The sequence below is a fragment of the Eptatretus burgeri genome, chromosome 8 (assembly GCF_056783735.1).
Source record: "Eptatretus burgeri isolate ZD-2024b chromosome 8, Ebu_testis_v1, whole genome shotgun sequence".
NCBI classification, from domain to species: Eukaryota; Metazoa; Chordata; class Myxini; order Myxiniformes; family Myxinidae; genus Eptatretus; species Eptatretus burgeri.
In genome coordinates this window covers 78453371-78468898 of record NC_140968.1, presented here as the reverse complement: position 1 = coordinate 78468898, position 15528 = coordinate 78453371, and the positions used below count along the sequence as shown (strand labels likewise).

Sequence of the window (15528 nt, the reverse complement as noted above, 5' to 3'; positions counted from 1 at the left end):
CCAGCACTCTCAGTACCAGAGTATCATTCAGACATGAGATTGATCAGTTTTGGTGGTACCCCATGAAGACCAAGAATCCTCCAGAGGGCACCCCGATTCACTGAATCGAACGCTTTGTAGAGATCAACATCGGCTGCAAGAAATCTGATTGCTTGTAAGCAGCCCTTGCCGAAACTCTCATCTGCATTCGCTGAGGACCCGAAGGGGAAGGATACGGTTAATCGTTGACCTCTTTGGTGTAAAGCCTGACTGCTCTGGGTGCTGGTGCTCAAGCAGATGGTGGTGAACCTTGTCAAGAAGAGCAAAGACCTTTCCTGGTACTGAGAGCAGTGTCACTACGTGTTCCCCACCCCATCCCTCTCCCTTCCACATATCTCCGAATATCTCTGTTCTCCACTGTTTTGTCCTTCCTTCTCCTGCCCCCATTGTTGCGCATTTGTGTTGGCTCTCATACGAGCCTCGACAATGTATTCCAAAAAAAAAGAGAAACTTCCTCAGTAGTTGTGGCAGTCCTGGCGATCACCCTTCCCTTTCCAGAGAGGGACCACAAGGCTCCTCTTGCATTCAGTTTGTATGATGCCTGTGTTCCAGGCAGAGCACAGAACGACATGCAATGACCTGAGCATAGCATTTCCACCAGCGTTGAGAAGTTCAGCATGGATGCCGCAGATCCCAGGAACTTTACCCCATTTCAACCGGTTCACCGCAGCCTTTGTTTCCACAAACGAAGGTGGATCACAGTTGGAGGGTCAGCAAAAGGGATAGTAACACCCCTGACATCCAACTCAACAGCTGGTGGATCAGCGTGGTACAACCGCTCAAAGTAACCTGCCCAGCAGTCCTTCACTTTGGATTCCTCTGTCAAGAGCCCTCCACCCCCTGTTCTCACTGCAGTCCACTGAGGGACGGGCTTGAAGGAACGCATTGCGCAAATTCCCCTGTTAGCAGGACGAGAATCATTTGACCAAAGGTGATGCTCTACCCCCTCACTGATTCCTCACTATGGCCTCCTTGCCCACCCTCGGTGCACGTACAGTTTTATGCCTCAACTCCCTGAACAGCTCAGCTCTGCTGTTAAGCCTGGCCCTGCGACTGGTCAATGGTATCCAGTGTCCCTTGAGAGACAAAATTCTTCTTCGCCCTTTGGTGAGTTCCAAGATATCCACCGGCAACATCAAGGATGGTGGTCTTGAAGGCACTCCACAGCTCTTCAGGATTCCCCAAAACACCCAGACCACCCCCACCCCCCTCCCAAATCCCCACTCACCCTGTTCGCAAACTCCTCAGCTACCCTCTCATCCTTCACCTTGCCAAGGTCCAACCTATGCTGGGATTGTACCATTCTCCCAGATTTGAGCTACAACTTCAGAGTTGCTACCACAAGCCTGTGGTCGGTATTGAGGAACTGAATACTCCGGTCGACCCTGCAGTTCTGGATCATCCTCCCACGACCATCATAAGTGTTACCTCAATTATCATTGGATACAGCTGCAGCAACTCCTTGGGCATGGTGCCCATTAGAGCAGAGCGAACAGACCAATGGTCGGTGTAACCACCCACCATGATCTCGCCACTATCCTGTCTCCGAACCTCAGAGTACACTGCAATACCAAAGTTCAAACGCTTGAGCTCAGATGATAACAAAGACAGGTGATCATCCTCTCTTCAGTATAAGACATTCCAGGCACCCACCCAAAGGGACCACCTAAGGTTAACCCAAAGAGACTGCTGTCTGCGTTGGTGTGTGTCGGGGTGGTGCTGAGGTGTCGTCCACCAATCTGACCTGGGAAGGTTCCCCTGTGGTTTTCCTCCTATCATCAAAGAGTGGGGTCCTGAAGACTTTGGCCCAATACCATCATCCGGTGAGCTGCCCTGCGAAGGGAAGCTGCACAGAAGGTACTCCTATGGAGTGAGTTTTCACTCCTCTGGAGGTATTCCTATGGAGTGGAAGGTACTCCTTTGCGTTTTTCTTGTGTTTTACAAAGTGAAGGATTTTACGGTGGCCGGAGTGCAGATGCTGCCACCAACCTCCTTAAAATAAATAAATAAAAAGTAACCCAACTGCAGGAGGATGTTGGCAGACACAGTTGGACACTAGATATGAATGGACACTTGATTCATAAGGAGCTGCTCTCTCCTTTGACAGATTTTGTTTTTAATCCTGCTGGGTGTCCATATCATACACCCTCCTCACCAGGCAACCTGGTGGGGAAGACCATTTAGTCACTGACAAACCAACCATGAAACAGGTTAGTACAGGTTTACATTGTACCTGTAGCAAGTCACAGATCTAATCTGGCCTGACCTTTGGAGGCCACCTTGGAAATGTGGCTTTCCCAGGAAAGATCATGGCAGATCATGAGACCCAAAAGCTTGAATGAAACGACTTCTTCAAGAAGATTGTTGATAAAGTAGATTGGGGGAGGGGGGCATTCCAGACGGTTCTTTTGGAGAGACATCGTGAGAATGTGAGATTTGTCAGGATTGAAAGGCATGTTCGAAGTGTTGGACCAGCTTGTGATTTTATCCAGAACTGCTGAAAGTGAAGAGGTTGCTGCCTGCCGATCTGAAGGATGACAGATGGTACAGCAGAGTGTGGACTCATCAGCAAAGAGATAAAGGATTTTCCAGAGTCGGAGAGATCATTGATGAAAACCAGAAGAAGCACAGGGCCAGAACACTGCTGTGAGAAACTCCAGCCTGGACAAGAAGAGAGGATGAGAGAATTCCATGAAGGGTCAGGCGTTGACTGTGACTGGAGAGGAAATCTGCGAGCCATGAGTGGAGATTGCCTTGGATACCATCGGAAGAGAGTTTGGTGAGCAGGGCGTGGTGCCAGACCGTATTGAAAGCTGGCGATATTTAAGAGAGATGGCTCTGATCTTTTGTGTGGCATTGAGGACCTCCATTCATTGTTGGGGAAAGCAGAAGCAGCATGTTCCGGGTAGAGTGACCTGGTCTGAAACTAAATTCTGTAACCTTGCTGATGATTCGGAGGAGACTGATTGGTCTGTAGTTGTCGGGATTTGTTTTTGTACCTTTTTTATGCAGAGCGTAATGTTTGCTGATTTTCAAGAAGATGGTAGATGACCTTGAGCAAATGAGAGGGTGAATAGAACAGAAAGAGGGTGAGCAAGAGCAGCAGAGCAGGTTTTTAGGACGTGTGGGCTGATGCCGTCTTGACCAGTTGCAGAATCAGTCGCGGTTTGACAGCGAGCTCTCCACCTCGTCAAGAGCAAAGTACACGGAGTCCAGGAACAGCTGGTTGCGATTTGGGAAGGTGGGCATATAAAGCAATTGGATTGGGACACAAGATTTCTTAGCAAATACTGAATTTAGGCACGCTAGGTTCTGCTTTCTTGCTTTGCTTCCCTTTCCTTTCCCTGGGTTAGATAGAGGGTCCGTGTGTGTGATGTTTCTATCAGCCTTTCATATATTTTGTGTGGCCTGTGTTGTTCTTGATCAAATGGAAGACCAAGAAGGAACTCGAATAAGTAAACAGCAAAGATGGAGTCATCAGGAGGAACCTGGATGAGATTCGGGTTTCAACCGCTGCTCCTTTACCCTCAAAACTGTCTGCAATTTGTCCCCACCAATATTTCCGCAGGGCGCTCAAGGTCCGCCAACAACCCCCTTCTGGTAAAACTACCAAAATCACGAATCACTGTTCACCTTCACTCTTTCATTCCTCTTTTTTCCCTCCTTTGGAATAAACTCTCTCACTCTGTTCAATCCCATTCTTCCCTCCAGGCCTTAAAAACAGCTGTTCACCCCCACCTCTTCTCATCCACCATCCAAATCCTCGATCTTTTCTACCCCTGAAACCCCCCCCCCCCCAAACTCACCTCCTTCAAATTCCATGCTTTCCTTCCTGAAAGTCCCTGTAAAGTCCATCTTGTATACCTCGTGTTCCCCACCCCATCCCTCTCGCTTCCACAGATCTAATGTCTCCGTTCCCCACTATTTTGTCCTCCCCACTCCCGCCCCTCTTGTCTCATGCCCCCCCTTGCTGTGCGTTGTGTGTTGGCTCTCATACGAGCCTCGACAAGGTATACAAAAACAAACAAACAAAAGAAACCCATCCAGGTGCAGCCGAGTGAGCCTTACAGAAAACGTTCTGCAAGAATTCACTACTTCTTGGAGAGATCGATAACGAAATGGAGAAAAGGAGATTAACAAGAAGAAAAAGCAAGAATTGGAATGAAGAAAGAGGATTGTGAAGAAAACAAAATAGAAAGAAGTATGAAAGGAACAAAGAACAAAGATATCGGGAAGAACCCAAATAGATAGATTTCAGCAGTTACTCCCCAGGCTCAAACACAGCAACATGTATAAGCTACCAGAGGTCTGTCAGCGGGGAAGCACAGTCCACACAGCATCAGGATATGGTACAAACATCATCAAATGGAAGTCCAAGAAGGAACCTGAAGAAGTAAGGAGCAAACATGGAGTCGTCAGGAGGAACCTGGATGGAATTTGGCTTTCAGCCGCTACTCCACAACTCTCAAAACAATCCAGGCACAGCCTAGTTGGCCTTACAGAAAACTTTGTGCAAGAATTCACTCTTCTTAGACAGGTAAATTTCAGCATTCTGGGCCCTGTTCTTTTTCTGGTTTTCATCAATGATCTCTCCGACTCTCTGGAAAATCCTCTTTATCTCTTTGCTGATGACTCCACCCTCTGCCGTTCCATCTGTCATCTCTCAGACCGGCAAGCAGCAGCTTCTTCGCTCACTGCAGATCTTGATAAAATCACAAACTGGTCCAACACGTGGAACATGTCTTTCAATCTGGACAAATCTCACACTCTCACTATGTCTCTCCGAAAGGACCGTTTATAACCTCCCCCCCGCCCCCCCCCACCCCATCCACTTCCTCAACAATCCTCTGGAAGAAGTCCTTTCTTTCAAGCTTCTGGGTTTCACGATATGCCATGATCTTTCCTGGGAAAGCCACATATCCAACTTGGTCTCCAAAGCCAGTCGCCGATGGGAATCCTCTGTTATAATCGGTTTTAATTTTTTTGCCATTCAGAAGTCGCAAATAATTTTCAAGAATGCTTCAATTTTATGTTGGCAATTGTGAACAAATCTTTTGATTCATCATCAGCATAAGTTTTGAAATATCTTTATCTGTTTTTGGTGGGTGGTCTCGTGGCCTCTGCCATGTTTGAATATAAATGGCACACTCCAATGTCCTTAGATTGCTGTTGCATCAACGTGCATCCCTCTATTGACTATTGATAATGTCATTAGACAGTGTTCTTTGGAACAAAGACTTTTATGCAAGATCTTCATTTTATGTGTCCAACTCATTTAATAGGGAAATGGTAGATCAAAGCATTCAGATTTCAATGTCATTTGTACTCTGCAATTTTATTCACCAGAAATTTCACTTTGTGATTTATCAGATGTACTATGAGAGTGAAACTGTACAACACATGTCAGTATGTCATGCGATAAGATGCATTGCATTTTCTTTGTTAAGCCATTTTATATTTTGAAAGTAAAATCAAGCTTATGTGTAAAGTAAGCTTCAGATGCACATTAAAGCGTGTGTCGTTAAACATATATATCAGGGGTGCAAATTAATGGCCGCCCGGTCGCTAATGGCGCCTAACTTTTGTGCTTGGCAGGTACACAATACTGCCGTACCTGCCCGGCTGGCGAATCACCGGTGATTCCTGTTATTTTGTACAATTTGTACTAGCTTCTCTACTAGTTTTCTCAACTAGAACTACTGTTTTTGTCTGCAGAAATCCGTAGAAATCACCGGTAATTCTGCGGCGGCCATTTTGTCTGTTTTCATCTCGTTTCAAATCACGGGTGATTGCGTGAGATTTGACGGTTTGGCGCGATTTGGATGCATTTTCTCATGCCCAGGTTGGTTAAATGAGTGAATTTGGGTGAATGAGTGAGTTTCATGCGTGAGGTTAAGTGAATGAGTGAGTTTGATGAGGCTTTTGGGTTAATGAGTGAGTTAGATGAATGAGTGAGTTTGATGGGTGAGGTTGGGTGAAAGAGTGAGTTTGATGGGTGAGGTTGGGTTAATGAGTGAGTTTGATGGGTGAGGTTGGGTGAATGAGTGAGTTTGATGGGTGAGGTTAGGTGGATGAGTGAGTTTATATGTGATGTTGGGTGGACGAGTAGTACCCCCCCCTCCACCCCATCATCCATCACCCACAACCCCCCCTCCCATCGTCCATCAACCACAACCACCCCATCACCCACAAAAATGCCCCCCAGCACTACTCACAACCCCCCTGCCCCCCCCATCACCCACACAAAAAAGGTCCCCCCCCACCATCACCCACAACCTCCTTCTCCCTGCATCATCCCCCCACCTCCACCCCACTCATCAAACTCACTCATCCATCCATCCAACTTACTCATCCACCCAACCTCCTCCATCAAACTCACTCATTCTGCAAACCTCCTCCATCAAACTCACTCATTCTGCAAACCTCCTCCATTAAACTCACTCATCCAACCAACCTCACTCATCAAATTCACTCATCCAACCAACCTCATCCATCAAACTCACTCATCCAACCAACCTCACTCATCAAACTCACTCATGTGAGTATATTAAAAGTGTTTGATATCAAATTTGTGACTTTTGTCTTTATTTTATCGGGCCGGTAGAAATTCTGCTGGGCCGGTAACTTTTTCTAGTCACCGGCCCTGCTAGCTGGTGAATAAAAATGTTAATTTGCACCCCTGTATATATATATATATATATATATATATATATATATATATATATATATATATATATATATATATATATATATATATATATATATATATATATATATATATATATATATATATATATATATATATATATATATATATATATATATATATATATTTTGTGGTTGAGAGCAAAAAATGACACTCAATATTTGGAGGAATGTTCATGCCTCATATATTTCCCTTCCATCTACTTGATTGCTCTTCAATACCTCTTTTATGCAGGACTAGAGTTTGCAACTCTACAGCTGAAGTCTTTACTGCTGTGTCTCGCAACATTGGATCTCCACATATCCGTGGAGCGTGCCGTTTTTTTGTCTCGCCTTGAGGAAGAGTTCCAGGTGAATAATGGCATACTTGTTACAAATGTTATCTTCATTTCTTACTTCTGCCATATATATATATATATATATATATATATATATATATATATATATATATATATATATATATATATATATATATATATATATATATATATATATATATATATATATATACACATTTTTGGGATTGTCTTCCAGATCTTTATGGTTCACAGTGTGAGGATGGAAACTATCCTCGGGGAGTTGTGGGTTATTACATGGCCAGCCTGACGCTGTCCTCACCACAGACTTGAGGATGAGTCTTTTTGACCGGAGGGGGCAGTGTTATAGATCTAGCCTCGGGGTAAGTGGGACATAGATTAGAATAGTTTTCATTTTGCATGTTAGCAAAAGTGTAATAAATTGCCTGTAATGAAGAAAAGGTGTCAGCCACAAGTTTGCAAAGATCCAATCGTCCTGCCTTCCCCCCTCCCTGCATTCTTGAACCCCCCCCCCCATTGTAATCTGTCCTTGTATGGTATTTTCCCGTGATTTTACAGCCAATTGGCATGGCCCCTGGGCGTGACTGTGGGGTCCTCAAGATCAGCCATATACATGGCCATACATGGACATCTGGCACCTCAAGGCCACTGGACCACCCAGAGTGTGGAAATTTCCCAGCTTCCCCATCAATCATTGCCTGATATGCCACGTCGTCCAATTCCCATGTGCTGTGGGTGGTCCGACACGTACTGCAGGACTTGATAAAAGCCCGCACACTTCACTGGCTCTCTCTTCCAATTTGTGGTTCCTGCCAGTTCATCTGCTAGCTCGCTTTTGATTGCTTGCTCTCTTATGCGTTGTGGTTCCTGCCTGTTCTGGCATGGGGAGGTGGTGCATGGTAGTTCGTTGTATAGCTTTGTGGCAAGTGTTGGTGCGTGGCTGTGGAGGCACCATGAGGATGCGGCGCTATGAGTATGAACTCTGGACCAAGACTCACACCACGTGTGTGAGCATCAAGAGCAGAGCAGGTTTCCTTCTCTCCCTGTCTCGTCAAATCTTTCTCTGTCCCATGTGCTTGCGAGTAAATGTGCCAAATTAAATGTTTAAGTCCACCGAGCTTCCAAGGGCGCACTGGGTTATTTGTTACATCATCATTTGTTACAGTTGAGATCGCCACTTCACGGCCATGTTTTCTTCTTCTCCGACCCTACCCCCCCCCCCCCAAACCCATCCCCAAATCCCTGTTTGGAAAACTCTTGTGTGATCATCGGGAGAGAGCATTGGGGTGCAGACAAGTGCATAGGAAATTGGCAATTCATCCATGAGATGGGGAGTTTGAGGTTTGCGCTGCAGCGCTTGTAAAGTGAATCAGTTGGTGGGCTCGCTCGGCCAATCTTGTGAAGCAGATTTGCTGTGGCTGTGTGTTTTTAAACGATAATTCGAGCCAAATTAAACTGTCAGATGAGAGGACCTTTTTCCATGCTTTTCCGCCCGCCAGTGGTGTATTAGATGAGCACACCTCAATTTCCATCCTTGTACTTCAGCTTTGAAGACCTGCAACCGTAACAATATACTCATGTATATAATTTTTTCCGTTTTTTTATATTTTTTTTGAATAGTTCACACTTTTAGGATGGCAATGACCCCATAGCATATGCATATGTATATGTTTATACATATATATATATATATATGTGTGTGTGCATATTTTATATATATATATGTATATATATATATATATATATATATATATATATATATATATATATATATGTAAAAACATATACATATACGCAAGCACGGTACCCATCGAAGACTGGTAATGTCACTGAAATGGATGCTCATTTTCACCCATGAATTTCATGAAAGATAAGCATCAGTTCACCACAAAAATTACATTAAGCCCCCTTCCAGCTGGTAAAGTAAATACCTGCTAATTGTCCGGAGGCTACGGTGTGATTTGGCGTCGCAAATTGACACCAAAATTTGGCGTTTGTCTTATTGTATTGATATATATATATATATATATATATATATATATATATATATATATATATATATATATATATATATATATATATATATATATATATATATATATATATATATATATATACATAATGCTCATGCTATCAAGGCTTGGTTTTAGTTATGGATGTTGGGAATTTTCCTGATGCTGCGTTTGTCCGAGAGCTGTTTTTCAAATGGAGAATGTTCAGGCAGCTGAACAATATGTATGTGCTTCCTCGAAGATGTGAATGAGGCTTTAATTTTTAAACAAAAGGAGGCCACTGGCCCAATCTGCATATGGTTTGCAAACAATTATGCATTTGGATGACCCAATGAGGGCTGGCAGCATAACATACAGATGTGCACCCTCAAAGGGTGGAGGGGCTCCTTGTGAGGCAATAACCATCCATAACTGGTGCCAAACTGTGTCTGCAGACGTTCTCCTGCATTTGGGTTACCTTTTTGTATGAGGTTTGTCACAGGCTTTGCACTCTGGCCACCGTAAAACGCTTCATTCGGCAAAATGCATAAACGCAAAGAAAACTGAAAACCCACTCCGTCGGAGTACTTCCTGTGCAGCTGGCCTGCACATGACAGCTCACCGCATAATGTGATTGAGACAAAGGCTTCAGTCCTGGGTCCTATGACTGGTCTGGTCCTGGGTTAGATTGCGGAAGTGTATATCGGGGTGGTGCTAAGATGTTGTCCACCAGACAGCGGTCTCCTCAGTTTAACCTGAGGCAGTCCCTTTGGTTGGGTGCCTGGAATGTCCCATCTCCAAGAGTGGACAATCACCTTTCTCTGCTATCATCTGAGCTCCAGCATTTGAACATCGGTATTTTTGAACATTTGAACTTGCTCTTCGGGTCCTCAACGGTTGTAGACGAGAGTTTTGACAGGGGTGCTCACAGCCTGTGTTTATCTCCACAATGCGTTCAGTTCAGTGAATCAGGATGCCATCTGGAGGATTCTTGGTCTTCGTGCAGTCTCACCAAAATCTGATCAATTTGATTTCTGAACATTACTCTGGTACTGAAGGTTCTGTGAGGTGTGTTGGATCCAGCTCTGATTTATTTCCACTTGTTACTGGAGTTCGTCAGGGGTGAGTACTGGCCCCCACACTTTTCAGCACTTGTATAGACTGGATTCTGGGGAGCATTTCAGAGAGATCAAGCTGTAGTGCATCATTTGGGAATGCCAGGATCTCTGACCTTGATTTTGCAGATGATGCTGTTATTTTGTGGAGGCGCTGGATATCTTCTGGGGGCCCTCGAGGTGCTGAATGAGGAATTGGAGCCGCTGGGAAAACAGGTTTCCTGCATCAAAGCAAAAAGCCAGGCTTTCATTGACGTCTTAGATGCTGCTATCTTGTCTGTAGCTGTTTGTGGTGAAGATGTTGAGGTCACAGAGAGATTCAATTCCCTTGGTAGTGATAGTCATGTCTCCACATGTTGTGCCAGATGTTGATAGACGTCTTGGTCGGGCCTGGGGAATTATGGATTTTTTTTTGTATGCATTGTCGAGACTCGTATGAAAGCTAACACACACAAAACACAACAAGAAACAGGAGGTGAGGGGGTGGGGGGAGAGTTTGAGGAAAAAAAGTGTGGAACAGAGACATGAGGAGACCTGTGGGAGGGATGGGGCAGAGTCCATAGGGTAAACAAGATGGACACTTCACGGACTTTTAGGAAGGAGACCAGGGAATTTGAAGGAGTGGTTTTGGGGTGGATTAGCGGGGGGGGGGGAGAAAAGATCTTGGTTTTGGATGGGGGAAGATAAGAGATGGTGGGGAGCAGCTGTTTTGAAGACTTGTAGGAGTAGTGTGGGATTTTTTTTTCTTTGAATACATTGTCAAGGCTCTTATGAGAGCAAACACACAACACACAGCAAGGGGGGGAGCATGAGACAAGAGGGGTGGGAACAGGGAAGGACAAAACAGTGGGGAACAGAGACATTGGATCTGTGGAAGGGAGTGTGATTGGATGGGGTGGGGAACATGGGGTATAGAAGATGGACATCATAGGGGCTTTCAAGAAGGAGAGCATGGAATTTTGAAGGAGGTGGGATTGGGAAGGATTATCGGGGGTGGAAAAGATTGAGGTTTTGGATGGGGGAAGATAAGAGGTGGTGGTGAACAGCTGTTTTGAAGGTCTGGAGGGAAGAATTGGATTGAACAGAGTGAGGGAGTTTATTACAAAAGCGGGGAAAAAAAGAGGAATGAAAGAGTGAAGGTGAGCAGTGATTTGTGATTTTGGAGGTTTTACTAGAAGGGGGGTTGCTGGCGGACCTTGAGCGCCCTGCGGAAATATTGTGGGGACATATCGCAGACAGATCAGGGTGGGGGGGGGGCGAGACCGGAGAGGAGATGCTGGAAGACAGAAAGACCACCGACCTGCCTGCGGTGAGTGAGTGAGAGGCCCAAAGACTCAGCCTCATCGCGGGAGATGCCAATGATCCTAAATGCCTTGGTTTTCACAACGTGAAGCCGAGAAAGGTGACTGGCAGGAGCACCAGCCCAGAGGGGAGAACATTACTTCATCAGGCTGTGGATGCTGGCTGGCTTTGTATGTGGTCAGGAGCTCAGGTGGGCCAAGGAAGGACTTTGCACGACAGAGGATTCCCAGTCGGCAACTGGCTTTGGAGGCCAGGTTGGAAATGTGGCTTTCCCAGGACGGATCATGGCAGTGAGACCCAGAAGCTTGAATGAAAGGACTTCTTCAAGAGGATTGTTGAGAAAGTCGATTACCCTCAGTTGGGTTTGCTTTCCATGAGGCAAAGGCAAGTTGTTTCAGGACAACTACCTCGCCACAAGCTTCAGTGAACCACAGCGAGGAGGAAGGCTGGACAATTGAAGACAAGAGGGGATAAATCTGTGCATGAGAGAGAGCAAGTTTCTTTGAAAGAATTCCCAGGACGAGTTGATGTTGGAGAAAGTAGCGATGGGAGACCGGTCTAGAAGTTTGATGGCTGCGTGGAGATTCTGCCAGTCTGCCTGAGTGAAATGCCATTCTTGATGGCTCTGAGCTGGTTTTCTAATAACAGCTCGAGAGATGTTTACTTTGACAAGCCACATGGTCAGAAGAACTGATTGGAGCAGAACAGACTTTTTCAGGGAAATTTGTCAAAATCAGATCCAGAAGAGATGGAGTACCGTTGATTGAGATCCGGGTCGGAAAGTTGACCGATTGAGTCAGTCCCAATGAGTCGCAGAAGTCTTTTGCTGAAGTGCCATGGTAGGTGAAAGAGGTGCCCACACCGAGCCAACTGGCATGATGACAATTGAAGTCACCACAAATGAGGAAGACAGAGTTCGGATGAGAGGATAGAAGTTGGTCCATGTTTTCGGATAGTGAGGTGTAAATGGAGTCATCACTGCTTGATGGACGGTACAGTTCACATCTAAACATGAGGTGGGAGTGGAGGGGAAGCTGGAGCCAGCGGTATTCCTGGGTGTGTGGGGGAGTGAGGGCAGTGTATGGAGAGTGAGGAATAGAGTCTTTGATGAAGAGAGCAACTCCTCCACCATGACGAGGCTCAGGTCTGTCATACTGGAGGAGGGAGTAACCAGGGAGAGATACTTGGGAGTCAGAGACGTCTTGAGGGGGGAAGTTTCTGTTAGGCAGATTACATCTGGTTTGTCAGTTGCAACCTGTATAGAAATATCTGTCAGGTTTGAACGAAGGCCCTGGATATTTGAGGTCCATACTGTTAACGAAGAGGGAGGGGAGGAGGCTTTGGGTGCAGGGTTGGGGGAGGGTAAGACAAGGGAGGGGGGGGGAGGTAAGGAGAGTTGTTGAAAGAGTGGGGATTGCAGAAGAGCTCGGGAAGGAGGCTGGATGAAGAGGAGAAAAGGCTCTGTGGTGCTGGGTTGAGGTACAGTGGGGAGTAATAAGAGAGGAGGCAGAAGGCAGTTGAGGATTTGAGGAGGTAGTGATGAGATGGAGGAGAGAGGGCAGTGGAAGGAGGCAGCTTTGTGGATGAGAAGGGTGGGGGGCAACTTTGAGAAGGGTGAGTGAGAGGGATGAATGGTGGGAGAGTTGAGGGAGAAAGGTGAGAGGGAAGCTTGGTGGGTGGGGTGTGATGGTTGGTTTGAGAGGGAGGGGTGAAAGTAGTGAATTGGCAATGAAGTTGGAAAAAAAATGACGATTGATGGAAAGCGAACATGCATCGCAAACTGGGGTTTTAAATTTTTTTTAGTTCAGAAATGGGATTAAAGACATTATTTGAGGGATGCAATAAAGGCAAATTAAGAGAATGGAGAGAAGAAAAGTTGTAACAGTTGTACTTTTAAGACAAGGGATGAAGGAAAGGTCAAATTGAGAACAGTCTGTTGAAATAGAAAAAGAATCGTGAATGATGATACAGTAATGAGACTCACACATGTGGAAGAGGAAGATGAAGAATTACATGAGATCGTTTTTATTACTATTACGATTATTTTTTGATCGAGATTGCAGAAGATTAGGTGAAGGAAAGGTTGAAGAAAAGATCGTGGGGTGAATGGTAAATTTGGAGTGGGGAAAATAGGAATTGATGGTAATAGAGAGAGAATACAAATAAACAATTGTCCACTGAGACGAGAAGGATGAGTAGGCTTCAAGGAGCCTTAGACAAGGTCGATGAAAACTCACAAAATAGCATGATTTTTGAAACAAAACCGAACTAGGAACACACAGTTAAAAAAAAATAAACAGTGACAAATAACGACCGGAAACTTAACTTTGAGAAAGTCGGCAGAGACCCCAGAAACCTCGCCTCTGAACTGTCTAGCCAGGGTTCAAATCTCGACCCAGCCTTAACTCTCATCTTGGTGTTTCACAGGTATGGTGATTCATCAATGTTTTGTGCCATCTCTCATATGAACATTAAACTGCGTGTCCTGTCTCTTTGCATTAGTTGATCGATATTAAAGTTCCCACAGTGTACTCTGTGAAGAGTCGGCGAGTTATTGCCAGACCCCTTAAATTAATAAACTTCTGTACACTGTTGAGTAAACTTCGTCGGAGTGGGCCATCCATTGGTCTACCTGGGTGCCAATGCAGATTGTCAGGAGCCTTCACTAGTAAGACGAGTTCTTCCTTCTACCTCTGTTTATACTCTGGCTTCTACAGTTAACAGATGTTTTGCATTTGCAGAATAATTGTTTTATGCCCATAAGCAGATTGCTCGATGGGGCCGTATTGAGGAAGCGCATGAGGTTGAGGAGTTGGAATTGAGAGCACGAGTCGCAGCTGGAATTCTGCTTGCACGCCTCGCCTCAGAGAGCACCAAAACGCAGCACTGTTCTTCCAAGAAGGAGCAACTTCAATCATCACCCACCTCTTTTGTCTCTTAGTTTGGATATGATCTTTGCTTGTTTTGCTTGTTGAAACAGCATTTGCAAATTGGTATTACTGTCTGTGCTGCAAGCTTTCTACACAATGTTCTGCCAATAATTTAAAAGGAGACAAAACACCTTGGAGGTGAATTGCAGATTGAATGTTCAATAAATTGCTTCACCCCTCTTCCATCTTGTAATATAAATTCAAACCTTCCTTGTGGGTTTACAATTCATGCAAAGTGTGTGATGTTCTTTGATGGGCAGACGAGCTGTGTCAGTCTGCTGACCTGGAATTGATTAGGTGCTAGTCTGATGAGTGGAACATGTCCTTTAATCCTGGAAAATTTCAGTCTCACTCTGTGGATCTTGAAGGAAGCTCCAATTAACCCATATAGTTTCACAGTCAGCCACTGGAAGGTGTTCAGTCTGTAACTTCTAGGCCTCATAATCAGCCCTGCCCTCTCTTGGGTTGAGCCTCTCTCAAAATTGGCTTCGTTCCAAATCTCCGAAAAAATATCAGAACTACTCGGCCTACAAGTCTTCTCTTGCTCACTGCTCTCCGCAATGGGCTGGAACCCTTGTCTCTCCTGGGTTCAGTGGAAGCTAAAGCTTTCAACATTATTGGCATCTCCAATGATATTATATGGAGAATACTGTTGATCTCACATCACAGACATGTTGGTGGCCTCTGGGTTTTTTAAATTTAATTTTAAATACACATTTTGTCCAATCATGTTTCAGCTCTCTGAACCCTCAGACACCTACCCCCTCTTGTGTAACCCCCCAAAATTCAGGCTTACTGCCAACTTCCACTCTTGTTCCTGTGTATTTTGGAACTTACTTCCAGAGGCAGTTCACTTCCATTCTTCTGTTAACTCCTTTGTTGGCAGTATGCCACAATCTCATGTCATTCGCTATCACTACCTGTGATCCTTTCTCCTCCGATTAACTCTGTCGAATCTACCCTTCATACTTGGTTTTCTGCATTTCCTTCCTTTCTCCTCTCCTATTCCCTTGTTTGTTGCAGCCACCTGTCTCATGCCGTTAACATGTCTGTCTCTCTCTCTCTCTCTCTCTCTCTCTCTCTCTCTCTCTCTCTCTCTCTCTGTGTGTGTGTGTGTGTGTGTGTGTGT

At 45.1% G+C, this 15528-nt stretch overlaps 1 protein-coding gene across 7 annotated transcripts in view; it reads left to right on the top strand.

The window, feature by feature from the left end:
* The window catches only part of ATPAF2 (ATP synthase mitochondrial F1 complex assembly factor 2), a 204771-nt gene extending 190189 nt beyond the window's left edge, over positions 1 to 14582 (top strand). For all 7 annotated transcript variants that reach the window (XM_085892724.1, XM_085892717.1, XM_085892722.1 and 4 more), the window contains 2 exons: positions 6980 to 7095; positions 14237 to 14582. In XM_085892724.1, coding sequence (XP_085748850.1) covers positions 6980 to 7095; positions 14237 to 14410 — 290 coding nt within the window. In that variant the 3' untranslated portion in view covers positions 14411 to 14582. The remainder of the gene's footprint in view (positions 1 to 6979; positions 7096 to 14236) is intronic.
* The last annotated feature ends 946 nt before the right edge of the window (positions 14583 to 15528 follow it).